This window comes from Pelophylax lessonae (assembly GCF_965119305.1).
Source record: "Pelophylax lessonae genome assembly, chromosome: 11".
NCBI lineage: Eukaryota > Metazoa > Chordata > Amphibia > Anura > Ranidae > Pelophylax > Pelophylax lessonae.
Window position 1 is genome coordinate 10,816,751 of NC_138778.1, and position 14,654 is coordinate 10,831,404.

Below are 14,654 nucleotides of genomic sequence, written 5' to 3' on the forward strand. Positions count from 1 at the left end.
ATTAGGGAGATTTACCCCTCTCTTTTTATCCTGTTTATCCGTCATCACCGAGAGCGAAAGAAAATCCCACCAGAATGGGAATAGAGGGAAATCCTCAATGGGGACACGGACACTAGTTCTGGCAATTACCAGGAATTCTCTCACTTTGGAGGGATTTCCTTTCACTTCCACACTGTTTTTTGGCTACAGACAGGAAGTGGACGGAAATCTCCCCCAATGGGACACAGATGGCAAAAAAACACTGACAGCAGTTATAACCAGTGTTCATTTTGACGTCAAATTTCAATTTAGTTTTAGTTATAGTCTTTTGACTAAAATGCCATTTTAGTTTTAGTCGTATTTTGGTCCACTAAGATAGTATTCATTTAGTAGACCAAAATAGTTTAGTTGACGAAATTAACAAGCGGATGTGGCGTATGACGCTAGATTCTGGCTTGACGCGTTTCGCCCCTCCTGGGCGTCATCAGATAAAACGCGTCTAGCATCATACCCCACATCCGCTTGTTGGAACGCACCGGACGTCATATCCGGTTGCGATTGGAACGCACGCCGCTATGGCGGTCTGCATTGCAAGCATTTTACTATTTCACTCATGTAAGTGTAACATTTTATTGCCTTTCAATAAATCTTTACAATCTTACACTATGGAGATCTCTTTTTGATCATATATCTGCACTGGGATCAAAATCGCCACTGGGAGGACCTCCTATCTCAAGGCACTACAGCAAAGAATACTATTTATGCACCATTTCCCCATATGTCTGGTGCATGGGGGAGCACGGAGCGATCTGCACATCAATTGATTTACAGCACAGGCACTTCATTAAAGGTCTTATTTGTCGATCAATATAGCACTAAAACTTTATTTAAAAGGATATTTATTGATTACGATTAGAGGACGTTTATAATTATTTGGCATTGCTTATTATGCACTTTTGTTGAAAATCACGCACAGCTAATTTTGCACTACTAAATTGCACCAAGCATCTTATTTGTTACCTAGAGCAGCGCTGATACTTATACTGTTTGTCTATGTGAATATTTGACCATTCTTCCAGAAGCGCATTTGAGAGGTCAGCCTCTGATGTTGGACGAGAAGGCCTGGCTCACAGTCTCCGCTTGAATTTATCCCATTGGTGTTGTATAAGGTTGAGCTCAGGACTCTGTGCAGGCCAGTCTAGCTGCTCTCTCCAAACTCGCTCATCTTTGTCTTGGTGCACCTTGCTTTGTGCACTGGTCCAAATCATGTGGTGGAAGGGGGAATATGATGGGGTGTTGTTTTTCAGGGGTTGGCCCCTTAGTTCCACTGAAGGGAACTCTTAACCACTTAAGCCCCGGAGGATTTTCCTGCTAAAAGACCAGGGGGTATTTTGCGATTCGGCACTGCATGACTTTAACGGACAATTTCGCGGTCGTGCAACGCTGTACCTAAACAAATTTGACGTCCTTTTTTTCCCACAAACAGAGCTTTCTTTTGGTGGTATTTGATCACCTGTGTGATTTTTTGATCACGCGCTATAAACAAAAAAAGAGCGACAATTTTGCAAAAATAGCAATATTTTTCACATTTTTTTATATGAAATTCCCCCCCAAAAAAATGTAAAAATCAAAATTTTTTAACATTTTCGGCCAATTTGTTTTATCCTACCTATGTTTGGTAAAAAAAAAATCGCAAAAAGCGTATTTTTATTGGTTTGCGCAAAAGTTATTGCGTTTACTAACAAAGGGAAAGATTTTTGTCATTTTTGTTGTTTTTTTTTTTAACGCGTAATGGCGGCGATCTGCGATTTTTTTTGCGGTACTGCGACATTGCAACGGACAGATCGGACCCTTGACTGACATTTTTGACACTTTTGGGGTTACCAGTGACATTTCTACAGTAATCAGTGCTATATATATGCACTGTTACTGTAAAAATACACTGGTAGTGAAGGGGTTAACTTTATTTGGGAGGGAGGGGCTGTGTGTGTCCCTAGGGGCGTGCTTTCTACTGTGATTGGCTGTGGCTTGAGGTGTAAGGACACTGATCAATGGTTCTACATAGTAGATCCGTGTGATCAGTGTCTTTACAGCGAGGAGAATGACAGGCGGCTTGTTTACACAAGCTGCCTGACATTCTCCCTCTCCCCCGATGATCGCCGAGTGACCGGCGGACATCGGGTCCGCTGGTCACACGCGCGGGGGGGTCCGTGACCGCGCGGGAGCGGGAGCGCGCCTCCGGGGGCGCGCGCGCTCGCTCCCCAGACCCTCCCAGGCTAGTGACGTTAATTAACGTCACTCTGCCTGGCAGGGGCTGACCGCCGCAGTAAATCTACTTGCGGCGGTCGGCAAGCGGTTAAGACCAGTGCCAAGAAAAGCTCATCTAGAGCCCAGGGCGAACATGAAAAATTGCTCCCCCCCCCCCCAAGATGTATGATTATGTAACAGCAGACCCCCCCCCCCCTAAAAAAAAAAAAAATTGAGCACCAATTTGTATGCTCCCTCTAAGCATAAATCTCCCCTTCCTCCCAGAATAAATCCATGCCCTTGCTGAAATCCCCTCTCCTGACACAAATCTGTGCCCCCACACCCCCAGCTTAAATTCTCTCTCTCCCCATATGCCCTCAGTACAACCCCCCCCCAAAAAAAAATCTTCCCCCCTCTAGCACAAATCCTCTACCCCTCAAATTTCCCCTCTGAGCACAAACCCCTCTCCCACATTCCAAATCCCCTCCTCCTAGCACAAATACACCCCAGTCATCCATACTAGATTAAGCCCCCCCTCCAAAAAACAAAATTTCCAGTCTTAGCACAAATCCTACCTCCCTACCATACCACCCCCCCCCCCCTCCTAGCACAATTCCTCTTTACCTATCCCCCCTTCCAACACAAATCCCCCAAATCACTGCTCCTAGCACACCTACCCCTCCTAGAACAATTCTCACCCCCTACCACCCACCTGATTCCCCCTCCCAACACAAATTTTCTCCCCCCAATCTGCTCGTGGTCCCCCCCAACCTCACATAAAACCACAGTGCCCAGTCGTCCCTCCTGCCCACCCCTTGTCCCGGCCCTGCTTAAGGCGTCAGCATACCAATACATTTTGGACAATTTCATGCTCCCAACTTTGTGGGAGGAGTTTGGGGGTGGCCCCTTCCTGTTCCAAAATGACTGCACACCAGTGCACAAAGCAAGGTCCATAAAGACATGAATGAGCGAGTTAGGGGTGGAGTTACAAACGCACTTCTGGAAGAATGGTGAAACATTCCCATAGACACTCCTAAACCTTGTGGACGGCCTTCCCAGAAGAGTTGAAGCTGTTATAACTGCAAAGGGTGGGCCAACTCAATATTGAACCCTACGGACTAAGACTGGGATGTCATTAAAGTTCATGTGTGTGTAAAGGCAGGCGTCCCAATACTTTTGGTAATGTGAACCCAGCCCCGAGACATTAAAAGTGAGCATGAAGCGAAACGCGTCGACCAACTACACCAACCAGATACCTCTTGTGTGAATCTTTTGTACAGAGGTGTAAATGTATATGCCACAAACCCCACCCCCGATATGTATATGTGCATATGTGTGTTTTATTTATTTTTTTCTGTAGCCACCTATGGCGCCTATTATGTTTTACATGATGTTTAAAGCGGAGTTCCACCCAAAAGTGGAACTTCCGCTTTAGGGAGTCCTGACCCCCCGACATGCCACATTTGGCATGTCATTTTTTCGGGGGAGGAGCGGGTACCTAGTTTTGACAGGTACCCGCTCCCAATTCCGCTCGGAGCGCCGCGGCGCCCTGAGCGGAAGTTCTCCTCTCCCCCTCCCTCCCTGCAATCTTCTGGGACACGTCAGAGGTCCCAGAAGATTGCCGGCCAATCACGGCGCGCAGCGCGACTCGCGCATGCGCAGTGGGTACCCGGCTGTGAAGCCACAAACTGTCACAGCCGGGTGCCCACAGCAGTGATGCCGGCGCCGAGGGAGAGGATGGAGGCTTCGGGCGGCCGCATCGCTGGACCGTTGGACAGGTGAGTAAATGGCTGGAACTCCGCTTTAATAAATAACTTTTTAGAGAGTAATATCTTTGTCCCATGTGAGTGCCTTTAAATTCCACCACAAGCAGGACGGGGTCTTATTCTAGTAATTATCCGGATGTGACACAGGTTAAGGTTTTCTAATAAAAACTGAGAAACTTTCAAGAAAAAATGGAAAACTTTTCACCTATAGTGAATCGGATAAAATACTGACAGCCAGATTCTCATGCGATTCGGCGTGTCCCATAGAGTTACCCTACTCACTTGAATCGGCTGCACTATGTGTGTTTGTCACCCAAAAAAAATTACTAGTAAAAAAAAAAAAAAAACAATAAAAATGACATAAATCTTTCCCGTAGTTTGTAGACGCGATAACTTTTGTGCAAACCAATCAAAATACACTTATTGCGATTTTTTTTTTTACCAAAACTATGTAGCAGAAAACAAATTGGCCTAAAATGTTAAAAAATTTAGATTTTTTTTGTAGGGGTGGGAAGGTCGGTATTTGGTCTGAAAGTAACTGGGAATGAAAAACGCTGACACCAAACGATGAGTACTTCTGCTTTATTCATATCACACATTGTAAGACGGATCGATCGATAAAGCCCCGTACACACGTACCGATTGTCGGCCGTAAATATTCGGCCGCCGAACGATCGGCCGATTGACGGCTTGTTAGTATGATGCTTCCGACAACCGGCAGCGCATTTTCGGCCGAACAGAATCGGGTGTGCAGGCTATAAAATTTTTGTTGGCCAACACCAGAACAGCCGATTGTTCGCCAGTCAGTACAGATTTCGGCCGACAGACAGCCGATTAGCAAGACTGGGCATGCTCAGAAAAGAAAAAACACAGGGAAAGTAAACCATCACATGACATCACTTCTGCAGTCGGCTGTTGTTGGCCGACAAAATTTGTGTGCAGTCTTTTGCACTTTTCAGCCGACAGGACAGCCCTGGACAAAAGACGGCCGATCGTTCGGCCGACATTCGGTATGTGTGTACGGGGCTTTAGACTCATCATGGAGGATGATTCCAATAAACAGACACAGGAGAGTAAAATACGACCTTCCTTCCTTCATTCAGAGGCCCTCATACACACAGGCATTAAAAAAAACCTGTTTTAAAGTGTTAGTGGTTGGGGTCCCGTTCACATCTTGCGATTTGGGATTGAGGGCAGAATCGCTGTGAGTCTATCATTTATACATTATATTACCAAAAGTATTGGGACGCCGGCCTTTACACGCACATGAACTTTAATGGCATCCCAGTCTTAGTCCGTAGGGTTCAATATTGAGTTGGCCCACCCTTTGCAGCTATAACAGCTTCAACTCTTCTGGGAAGGCTGTCCACAAGGTTTTGGAATGTCTATGGGAATGTTTGACCATTCTTCCAGAAGTGGATTTGTGAGGTCAGGCACTGATGTTGGACAAGAAGGCCTGGATTGCAGTCTCTGCTCTAATTCATCCCAAAGGTGTTCTATCGGGTTGAGGTCAGGACTCTGTGCAGGCCAGTCAAGTTCCTCCACCCCAAACTCGCTCATCCATGTCTTTATGGACCTTGCTTTGTGCACTGGTGCGCAGTCATGTTGGAACAGGAAGGGGCCATCCCCAAACTCCTCCCACAAAGTTGGGAGCATGAAATTGTCCAAAATCTCTTGGTATGCCTTGAAGCGGAGTTCCAGCCATCTCACTCACCTCTCCAACGGTCCAGCGATGCGGCCGCCCGAAGCCTCGATCCTCTCCCTCGGCGCCGGCATCACTGCTGTGGGCACCCGGCTGTGACAGTTTGCGGCTTCACAGCCAGGTACCCACTGCGCAATGCGCGAGTCGCGCTGCGCGTTTTGATTGGCCGGCAATCTTCTGGGACCTCTGACATGTCCCAGAAGATTGCAGGGAGGGAGGGGGAGAGGAGAACTTCCGTTCAGGGCGCCGCGGCGCTCCGAGCGGAAGTGGGAGCGGGTACCTGTCAAAACTAGGTACCCGCTCCCCCCCCCAAAAAAATGACATGCCAAATGTGGCATGTCAGGGGGTAAGAATACCTAAAGCGGAAGTTCCATTTTTGGGTGGAACTCCGCTTTAAGACAGGGATCCTCAAACTACGGCACTCCAGCTGTTGTGGAACTACACATCCCATGATGCATTATAAAACTCTGACATTCACAGACAGGACTAGGCATGATGGGAATTATAGTTCCTGAACAAGTGGAGGGCCATAGTTTGAAGACCCCTGGCTTTAAGAGTTCCCTTCACTGGAACTAAGGGGCCAAGCCCAACTCCTGAAAAACAACCCCACACCATAATCCCCCCTCCACCAAATGATTTGAACCAGTGCACAAAGCAAGGTCCATAAAGACATGGATGAGTGAGTTTGGGGTGGAGGAACTTGACTGTCCTGACCTCAACCCGATAGAACACCTTTGTGATGAATTAGAGCGGAGACTGGGAGCCAGGCCTTCTCGTCCAACATCAGTGCCTGATCTCACAAATGCACTTCTGGAAGAATGGTCAAACACTCCCATAGACACTCCTAAACCTTGTGGACAGCCTTCCCAGAGGAGTTGAAGCTGTTATAGCTGCAAAGGGTGGGCCAACTCAATATTGAACCCTACGGACTAATGGGCCATACACACTATACAATTTTCTTTTTTCCTTTAGATTTACCAAAACCATATAATATGAGGTCAAATCTAAACACTTTCAATTTGTATGCAGCCAGGCCGGCCCTTCCACTACATAGTTGAAGGTAAATCTAAAGGAAATCTAATAGTGTGTATCCAGCTTCAGACTGGGAGATGTATAGTAACTAAGTAGAACTACTTCACTACTGTACTTTAGTACGGAAAGGCGGTATCTGTACTTTCCTAGAGTAGAATTTTTTTCTCCTACTTCCACTTTTACTTCACTACATTTTTTCAATGATTTCAATACTTCTACTCCAATATTTTTTTTTTTGTGCTGCATAGTTACTCGTTACTATTATAAAAATTACCACTGCCAGAACAGTAGATGGCAGGTTTCATGAAGCTCAAAACATTGTGTATTATCAGCGCATACGAAAATAAAAGCTACTGTATGTATAAATAAAAGCTGCATTTGAAATAATAAAAAACAATATGATGTTCAAACTTTTGACTTCTTTCTTTAATAACTACATAACACAGTACTTGTACTTTTACTTTCAGTACTTGAGTAGCAAAATTTTAAAAAAAACGACTTGCAATACTCAGGGCTTTTTTTCTCAGAGAATAGGTGCAGGAACTCCTCCCTTCTGAGTCACCCCTTGACTCCGTCCCCTACCCACCCCCGAGCACCATTCCTTGGTTTCACCTCCTACCCACCTCCCAGTACCACCCCTTTTAGAGAATTAACGATAACAAGAAAGGCAATAAAATAGATCTAGAAACAATGGACACCCCAGCGACAATAGATCCACCCCTGCAACAATGGACTTCCAACATCCAGCATCAATAGACTCTCCAGCAGCCAGCAGCATTAGGCCCCTCCCTCAACAGTAGATCCCTCCCAGCAATGATTGATTCCCTGCAACATCATACCCCACCAGCAACAACAGACTTCCCCAGCAACAATAGACCCTCTGCGCAAATAAATCCCCTCCAGCAGCAAATAGATCCCCTCCAGCAACAAATAGATCCCCTCCAGCAAAACTAGATTCCCCAGTAGCCAGCATCAATAGACCCCTCCCTCAACAATAAATCCCTCCCAACAACAACTGACCCACCAGCAGCAAAAGACCCACCCCAGCAACAATAAATCCCTATGAGCAACAGAAGACCTCCCCAGCAACAATAGACTCCCATCCTCTGCAGCAATAGATTTCCTATTAACCAGCATCAATAGACCCTCCAGCACACCCCAGCACCCCTTGCCATTACATACATTCAGTTCTGGAGGTGCCGGAACTGCGTTCCTCCGCGTTCCCACTGAAAAAAAGCCCTGGCAATACTTAAGTACAAAAAATGTTGAATACTTTAGTACTTCTGCTCAAGTCACTTTTTGATCGAGCGCTTCCACTTCTACTCAAGTATGGGTTTGCGAGTACTTTATACAACTCTGGTTAAAGTTCATGTGTGTGTAAAGGCAGGTGTCCCAATACTTTTGACAATATAGTGTATAGAACTATTTGAGTTAGTGCAATCGTTATAACCAGCTCAGTTTGTCTCTGGTTTAGTAAAACAATTCGTAGAGCCCAGAGAAAAAAAAAAATGCTAAAAATATGTATTTTATTTATTCTATAACAGTTTTGACAAACCATTGCAGTCTATGGCACTCAAGTTGCACCAAAGTCGCAGAGAAGTAGTGCAGGAACCTGTTTTTTTTTTTTTGCCAATGTAACTTGAGTTGCAATGATTAAGATGGCACCCATTACAATGAATGTGTTTTGACTTATCATGAGTCTTCATGTGTTTACCTGTCTACAGCATATTCTGTACGCCTATGGGCAGAATTACACAGCAGCTGTGACCACGAGCGTCAAAAACGCAAGCACCTTTTATTTGGTATGGTCTTAACCACTTGCCGACCGCCGCACGACCATTTACTGCTGCACTCTGCCGCTTACAGGCAGGGCCGGCCTTAGGTGTTCAGGCGCCCTGTGCGAGCTAATCCTGTGGCAACCCAACCGCGTGTGACTTTTCTTTTTTATGATCACTAATAATTTAGCCCCCCTTACATTAGAGACCCCTCACAGAGCCCCCCTTAACATCAAATACCCCTTTACATTAGAGACCCTCACAGAGCCCCCCTTACATCAGAGACCCCCACACAGAGCCCCCCTTACATCAGAGACCCCCACACAGAGCTCCCCTTACATCAGAGACCCCCCCACACACAGAGCTCCCCTTACATCAGAGACCCCCCCACACACAGAGCCCCCCTTACATCAGAGACCCCCACACTGAACCTCCAGGCCGCGGTCGCCGCTTACCTCCCGCCTGATCATCTGCGAGCTGTGATGGCCGCATGGCGCCCCTGTTGCCCATGGCGCCCTGTGCGGCCGCACAGCTCGCACACCCCAAAGGCCGGCCCTGCTTACAGGCAAAGTGACGTAGCCCTACGTCGCTCGGCCACGAGCCTGTAGGGGTGAGCACGCGCCGCTGCCGGCGAGCTCCCGCCCCCGCTCGTTCCCTGGGGAGCCAGCGCGTGTGATCGGCGGCTCCGTCCGTCATTCTCCCTGAAGTTATGACAGAGGCCATGTGATCCTGCTATATAGGATCGCATGTCTCTGTGATTACTTCACTAGCCGCGCCCCCTGACAGTTAGAATCACGCCCCTAGGGACACATTTAACCCCTTGATCACCAGTACTGTTAACCCCTTCCCTGCCAGTGTCATTTTTACAGTAACAGTGCATATTTTTAGCACTGATTAATGTAGTAATGTCACTGGTTCCCCCAAAAGTGTCAAAATGTCAGTCAGAGGTCCGATCTCTACGCCGCAATGTCGCAGTCCCGCAAAAAAAAAAAAAAAAAATCGCAGATCGCCGCCATTACTAGTTTAAAAAAAAAAACAATAAAAATGACATAAATCTTTCCCGTAGTTACTAAACGCAATAACTTTTGCGCAAACCAATCAAAATACGGTCATTGCGATTTTTTTTTTTTTTGCCAAAAATATGTAGCAGAAAACAAATTGGCCTAAAATGTTAAAAAATTTAGATTTTTACATGTTTTTTGAGAATTTCATATAAAAAAAATGTGAAAAATATTGTTATTTTTTTCAAAATTGTCGCTCTTTTTTTATTTATAGCGCAAAAAAGAAAAAAAAAAAAAATCGCACAGGTGATCAAATATCACCAAAAGAAAGCTCTGTTTGTGGGAAAGAAAGGACGTCAATTTTATTTGGGTACAGCGTCGCATGACCGCGCAATTGTCTGTTAAAGTCACGCAGTGCCGAATCGCAAAATAGGCCCTGGTCATTGAGCAGCCAAATCCTCTGGGGCTTAAGTGGTTAAAGTGGTTGTAAACCCTTCCATATACCCATTGAAGTGACTGGCACCAGGTGATACACAGAGAAAAAAACAAAGCCTTCTACATAAGTTGTACCTGTTTATCTGCAGTCTTATCAACATTCAAAGTCTAGAATCCATACAGCTTGTCTGAGTGTTCAGAAAAAAGGGGGCAGAAAGCTGAAGTTAAACACTGCAGGGCTCGAGGAGGAGAGCTCTGAGAGTTGATTGGAGGGAAGGGACATCTTCACAGAGCACACAGGAACAAAGCTGAAGCTGTCAATCACAGGCTGTGTACTGGAGTTCCTTCCCCTGTCACCTCTTTTCTCTTGGTGTCAGAAAAAATTGTCAGAAGTGACTCATGCAGATAATGGAGGAACAAAACAGCAGACAGAAATGACACTTAGTTCTCTGGATTGGGACAAGTACACACTATAGAGGGATGTGCTTTGTTCATATTTCATGTCTGAGGTTTACAGACACTTTAAGCCCCTAGATACGCCCATGTGTTTATGGCACTTTTCCACTACAAGTACCGGCTCGGCTCCACACGGCCCTGTTTGGCTCGGTTTGGTTTTCCACTGCATGGTACCGCATGATACGGTGTTGGAACGGTTCGGTGCGGTTTGCTTTTCCACTAATAGTAAGTGGGTGGGATAACAACGATTCTCTGACCAATCAGTGGCTAGTAGTGACAAACAGTCAAGGCTGCATGCAAAGGATTGTGGGATATGGTACCGGTACCGCCTTCCTGGAACCACAACCGAGGTGGTACTGTTTAAGCGAGCCGTACCGCTCGGTTCCATGTAGTGGAAAAGCGCCGCCGTACCGCACCGAACCGTTCCAACACCGTACCATGCAGTACTATGCAGTGGAAAACCAAACCGAGCCAAGCAGGGCCGAGTGGAGCCAAGCCGGTACCATGCAGTGGAAAACCAAACCGAGCCAAGCAGGGCCGAGTGGAGCCGAGCCGGTACCATGCAGTGGGAAAGCGCAAAAGCGAGCCGAACCGTTCGGTTTCATGCAGTGGAAAAGTGCCAGAGCCCTACAAAAGTGGTGCTGATTTGAGCCATTCACCAAGTGAGATATCTGTAGCCTCTCATTTTCACCGAAGACATCCATACCCAGATGGCGATATGAAGCGGCTCGGTGAAGGTTGCAGTGAAGGTATGGAGGTGGCTTATCGGTTGACTCAACTCGTAGAAGGACAACTCCCCAGATTCGTAATCCAAATAGATTCTAAGTTTCTGAGTGGAAAAGGTCATCGGCAACTGGTTGCTTTCCGAGTCGTGCATGACGAAATATTCATTCTGGGACTTCAACAAACACCAGGACTTCTCGTTGTCCCCGATCCAGGACTCGCGGTGCTTCCGCTGGATGCTCGCGTAAGCCATTCCTACCCTCCAGTTGCCGGAGGGGCTCATCTCCAACTCCCAGTAATGCTTCCCAGAGTTGAAACTCTTGGTGCTCAACACCTGATGGCTTTCAAACCTTTTTGGTAATGGAGGCCGATTCTGACCTGCGTCTGACCAAATCGCCATTTTCAAACCCTCCAATGCAACATCATTGGCAGCCGTATTGATATCAAGAAAGGTTTCTGAAGCCTCTCGCACATTAAATTCTCTCTTGGCACGGATCACGATATCAGCCAAGCCCTTGTGTAACATCTGTGAGATGGCACCTTCCTCCAGGTCTCCTGCGACATAAGCTTCTTCTTCTTCTTGGTTTTCTCCATTCTCCTGAGGACCATCTTCTGACTCCCAAATGTCCATCATCTCCAGGTCTTCTGCTTGTAGGACAATCAGAGGATCCGTCAGGTTGCAGAGCATCTCTATGTGACGGATCTGCCCAGACAGCTCATGCATCTGCATTTCCGTCTGCTGAATTAGAGCAGAGACCTCCAGGGAGACTCGTTCTTCCTGCCTGGAAATCTCACCCAGGACTTTCTTCTCCAGATCTTTCATACATCTTCTGATGTCTCTAAAGAGAGCTGTTACCTGTGCTGCAGTTTCTTGCACTCTTTTCCTACGCTTCCTCAGTCTTTTGACTTTTTTGTCCATTTTCTCCATTTTTGGAGTTAGCATCTTCCAAATATTTCTGAATTTGTTCTTTTTTTCTTCGGATGCCTCATCCAGGGACTGGATGTTGTGGCCCATGTGCGTTTCTTCCAGCTTGCAGTAGGCACACATATAGGAGCCATCTTCAACGCAGTAAAATTCCAAGGTCCTGTTGTGGATTGAGCATTTTTTGCTGTACAAGGTGGAGATGGGTTTCATGTAGATATGTCCTGATGAGTTGTTGTGAACTTTCAAGTGATGAGCACAAAGAGAGACTTTGCACGGCACACATTGTTTAACAGCCTGCGTTGGACGGTCTATGCAGTATGAGCAAGTTGCTCCAATCAGCATTCGCGACTCTCGCCATGACCATTGTAAAGCTTCAGATAATTTAGCCAGTTCTATGTTTCTTGAAAGTTCAGGTCTTCTCTTGTAGCGCCTCATGCAAAGAGGACATGTGGACTCTCCTGGGTCCTGATGGTCCCATGTGTGTATGATGCAGAGCCGGCAGAAGTTGTGTCCACAGGGCAGGGTCACCGGGTCGTTATATATGTCTTTGCAGACGGAGCACAGCAGATTCTCTCCAAGCCCGGCACAAGCCATCTCTGATCACCGAATGAAGGGAAAACACTGAAAGAAGGAAATAACAGAACATTTTCTGACTTGGTAAACCAGTGTGTCTTGTTCTGTAAATTCCCAAACGAAAAAATAAACAAATGAAATGTCAAGGAAACAAGCCCATGAGGGGTAAGGAGCTTGACTGGGGTAGGAGGGAATTGGGGGGGGGGTTACTGTAACCACTTTAAGACCGGAAGATTTGCTCCCTTATGGCGCTTTTTCACTGCCTGAAACCGAACGGTTCGGCTCGCTTATGTGCTTTTCCACTGCATGGTACTACGGTTTTGGAAAGGTTCGGTACGGTACGGTACGGCGGGGCTTTTCCACTGCATGCAACCGAACGGTACGGCTCTCAAAAACAGTACCACCTCGATTGTGGTTCCAAGAGGTACCATACCGGTACCATATCCCACAATCCTTTGCATGCAGTCACTACTAGCCACTGATTGGTCAGAGAATCTTTGTTATCCCACCCACTTAACTTTAGTACTACTTTAGTGGAAACCATACCGTACCGTACCGAACCATTCCAACACCGTACCATGCGGTACCAGCAGTGGAAAAGCAAACCGGGCCAAGCAGGGCCGAGTAGAGCCGAGCCGGTACTTGCAGTGGAAAAATGCCAGGCCACTTTTTTCAACTTGGCACTGCGTGACTTTAACTGACAATTGCGCGGACGTGCGAAAATGTACCCAAATAAAATTTATGCCCTTTTTTCCCCCCACAAACAGAGATTTCTTTTGGTGGTATTTGATCACCTGTGCGAATTTTATTTTTTTGCGCTATAAACAAAAAAAGAGCGACAATTCTGAAAAATAAACAATATTTTTCTCTTTCTCCTATATAACATTCCCAATAAAAATAAAAAAAATTCAAAATCACATTTTTTCATCATTTTAGGCCAATTTGTATTCTGCTACATATTTTTGGTAAAACAAAAATCCCAATAAGCGTATTTTGATTGGTTTGCGTCTACAAACTAGAGGAAAGATTTATGTCATTTTTATTTATTTCTTTTTTAATGGCGGCGATCAGCGGTTTTTAGCAGGACTGCGACATTGCGGCGGACAGATTGGACCCCTAACTGACATTTTTGACACTTTTGGGGGGACCAGTGACATTACTACAGTGATCAGTGCTAAAAAAATGAATTTTTGTAAAATCTTACCTGTAAAATTCCTTTCTCTGAGTCCTCCGACAGTCACCGCCACCTCTAAGTCATCACTATTGGGTATTGACTTCCGCTCCGTAGGAGTAGCTAGGCATAAGACTTAGTCAAAAGAACAAAGACATTTGCATATACACACCCATGGGGGCAGTCCCACTGGTCAATACCCCCCCTGCAGTGACACTCCCAACTCAGTTTGGTAGCATAGCAGTAAGTGTACAAGAAAAAAACCCAAAAGAGGGGCGGGGGTGGCGACTGTCGGAGGACTCAGAGAAAGGAATTTGACGGTAAGATTTTACAAAAATTCCGTTTTCTCTTACGTCCTCCGACAGTCGCCGCCACCTCTAAGTCATCACTGTTGGGAGGTCCCAAAGCAGTGTAACTTGAGGGGTGGGAGACGCAACCACAGAAAAGGCAACGCAGTACCCACATCAGAGAAAGGAACCTTACACGCACAGTAAGAGAACCTTCTGGGCAACAGAAAAGGCTCAACAGGAGCAACAGCCCAGGAAAGCAAATAACCCAGGGGATAAACAACCCCAAACAGTCAGGGACCCACAACAAAACAAGGGTCCCTCATGACACCGCCGCACTGAGAACTTTGCGGCCAAAGGAGGCCTCAGATGATGCCAGAACATCTACCTTATAGAATTTGGAAAAGGTGTGCACCGACGACCAAGTCGCAGCCTTGCACACCTGGGCCACCGAGGCCCGATGCCAATAGGCCCAGGACGTACTTACAGATCTGGTAGAGTGCGCCTTAACAGGGAAGGGTGGAACCCGTTCCTTCAAAGCATAGGCCTTCTTCATCCAAAGATCTGATTAAAACTAAAGCT

At 46.4% G+C, this 14,654-nt stretch overlaps 1 protein-coding gene across 1 annotated transcript; it reads right to left on the reverse strand.

The window, feature by feature from the left end:
• Positions 1–11,048: 11,048 nt before the first annotated feature.
• On the reverse strand, positions 11,049–12,635 carry LOC309566986 (E3 ubiquitin/ISG15 ligase TRIM25-like; the record flags this gene model as incomplete). The annotated part of the gene is made up of 1 exon (XM_082272306.1): positions 11,049–12,635. One exon carries the CDS (start codon positions 12,633–12,635, stop codon positions 11,049–11,051), a length of 1,587 nt encoding a protein of 528 aa, XP_082128432.1.
• Positions 12,636–14,654: the final 2,019 nt, after the last annotated feature.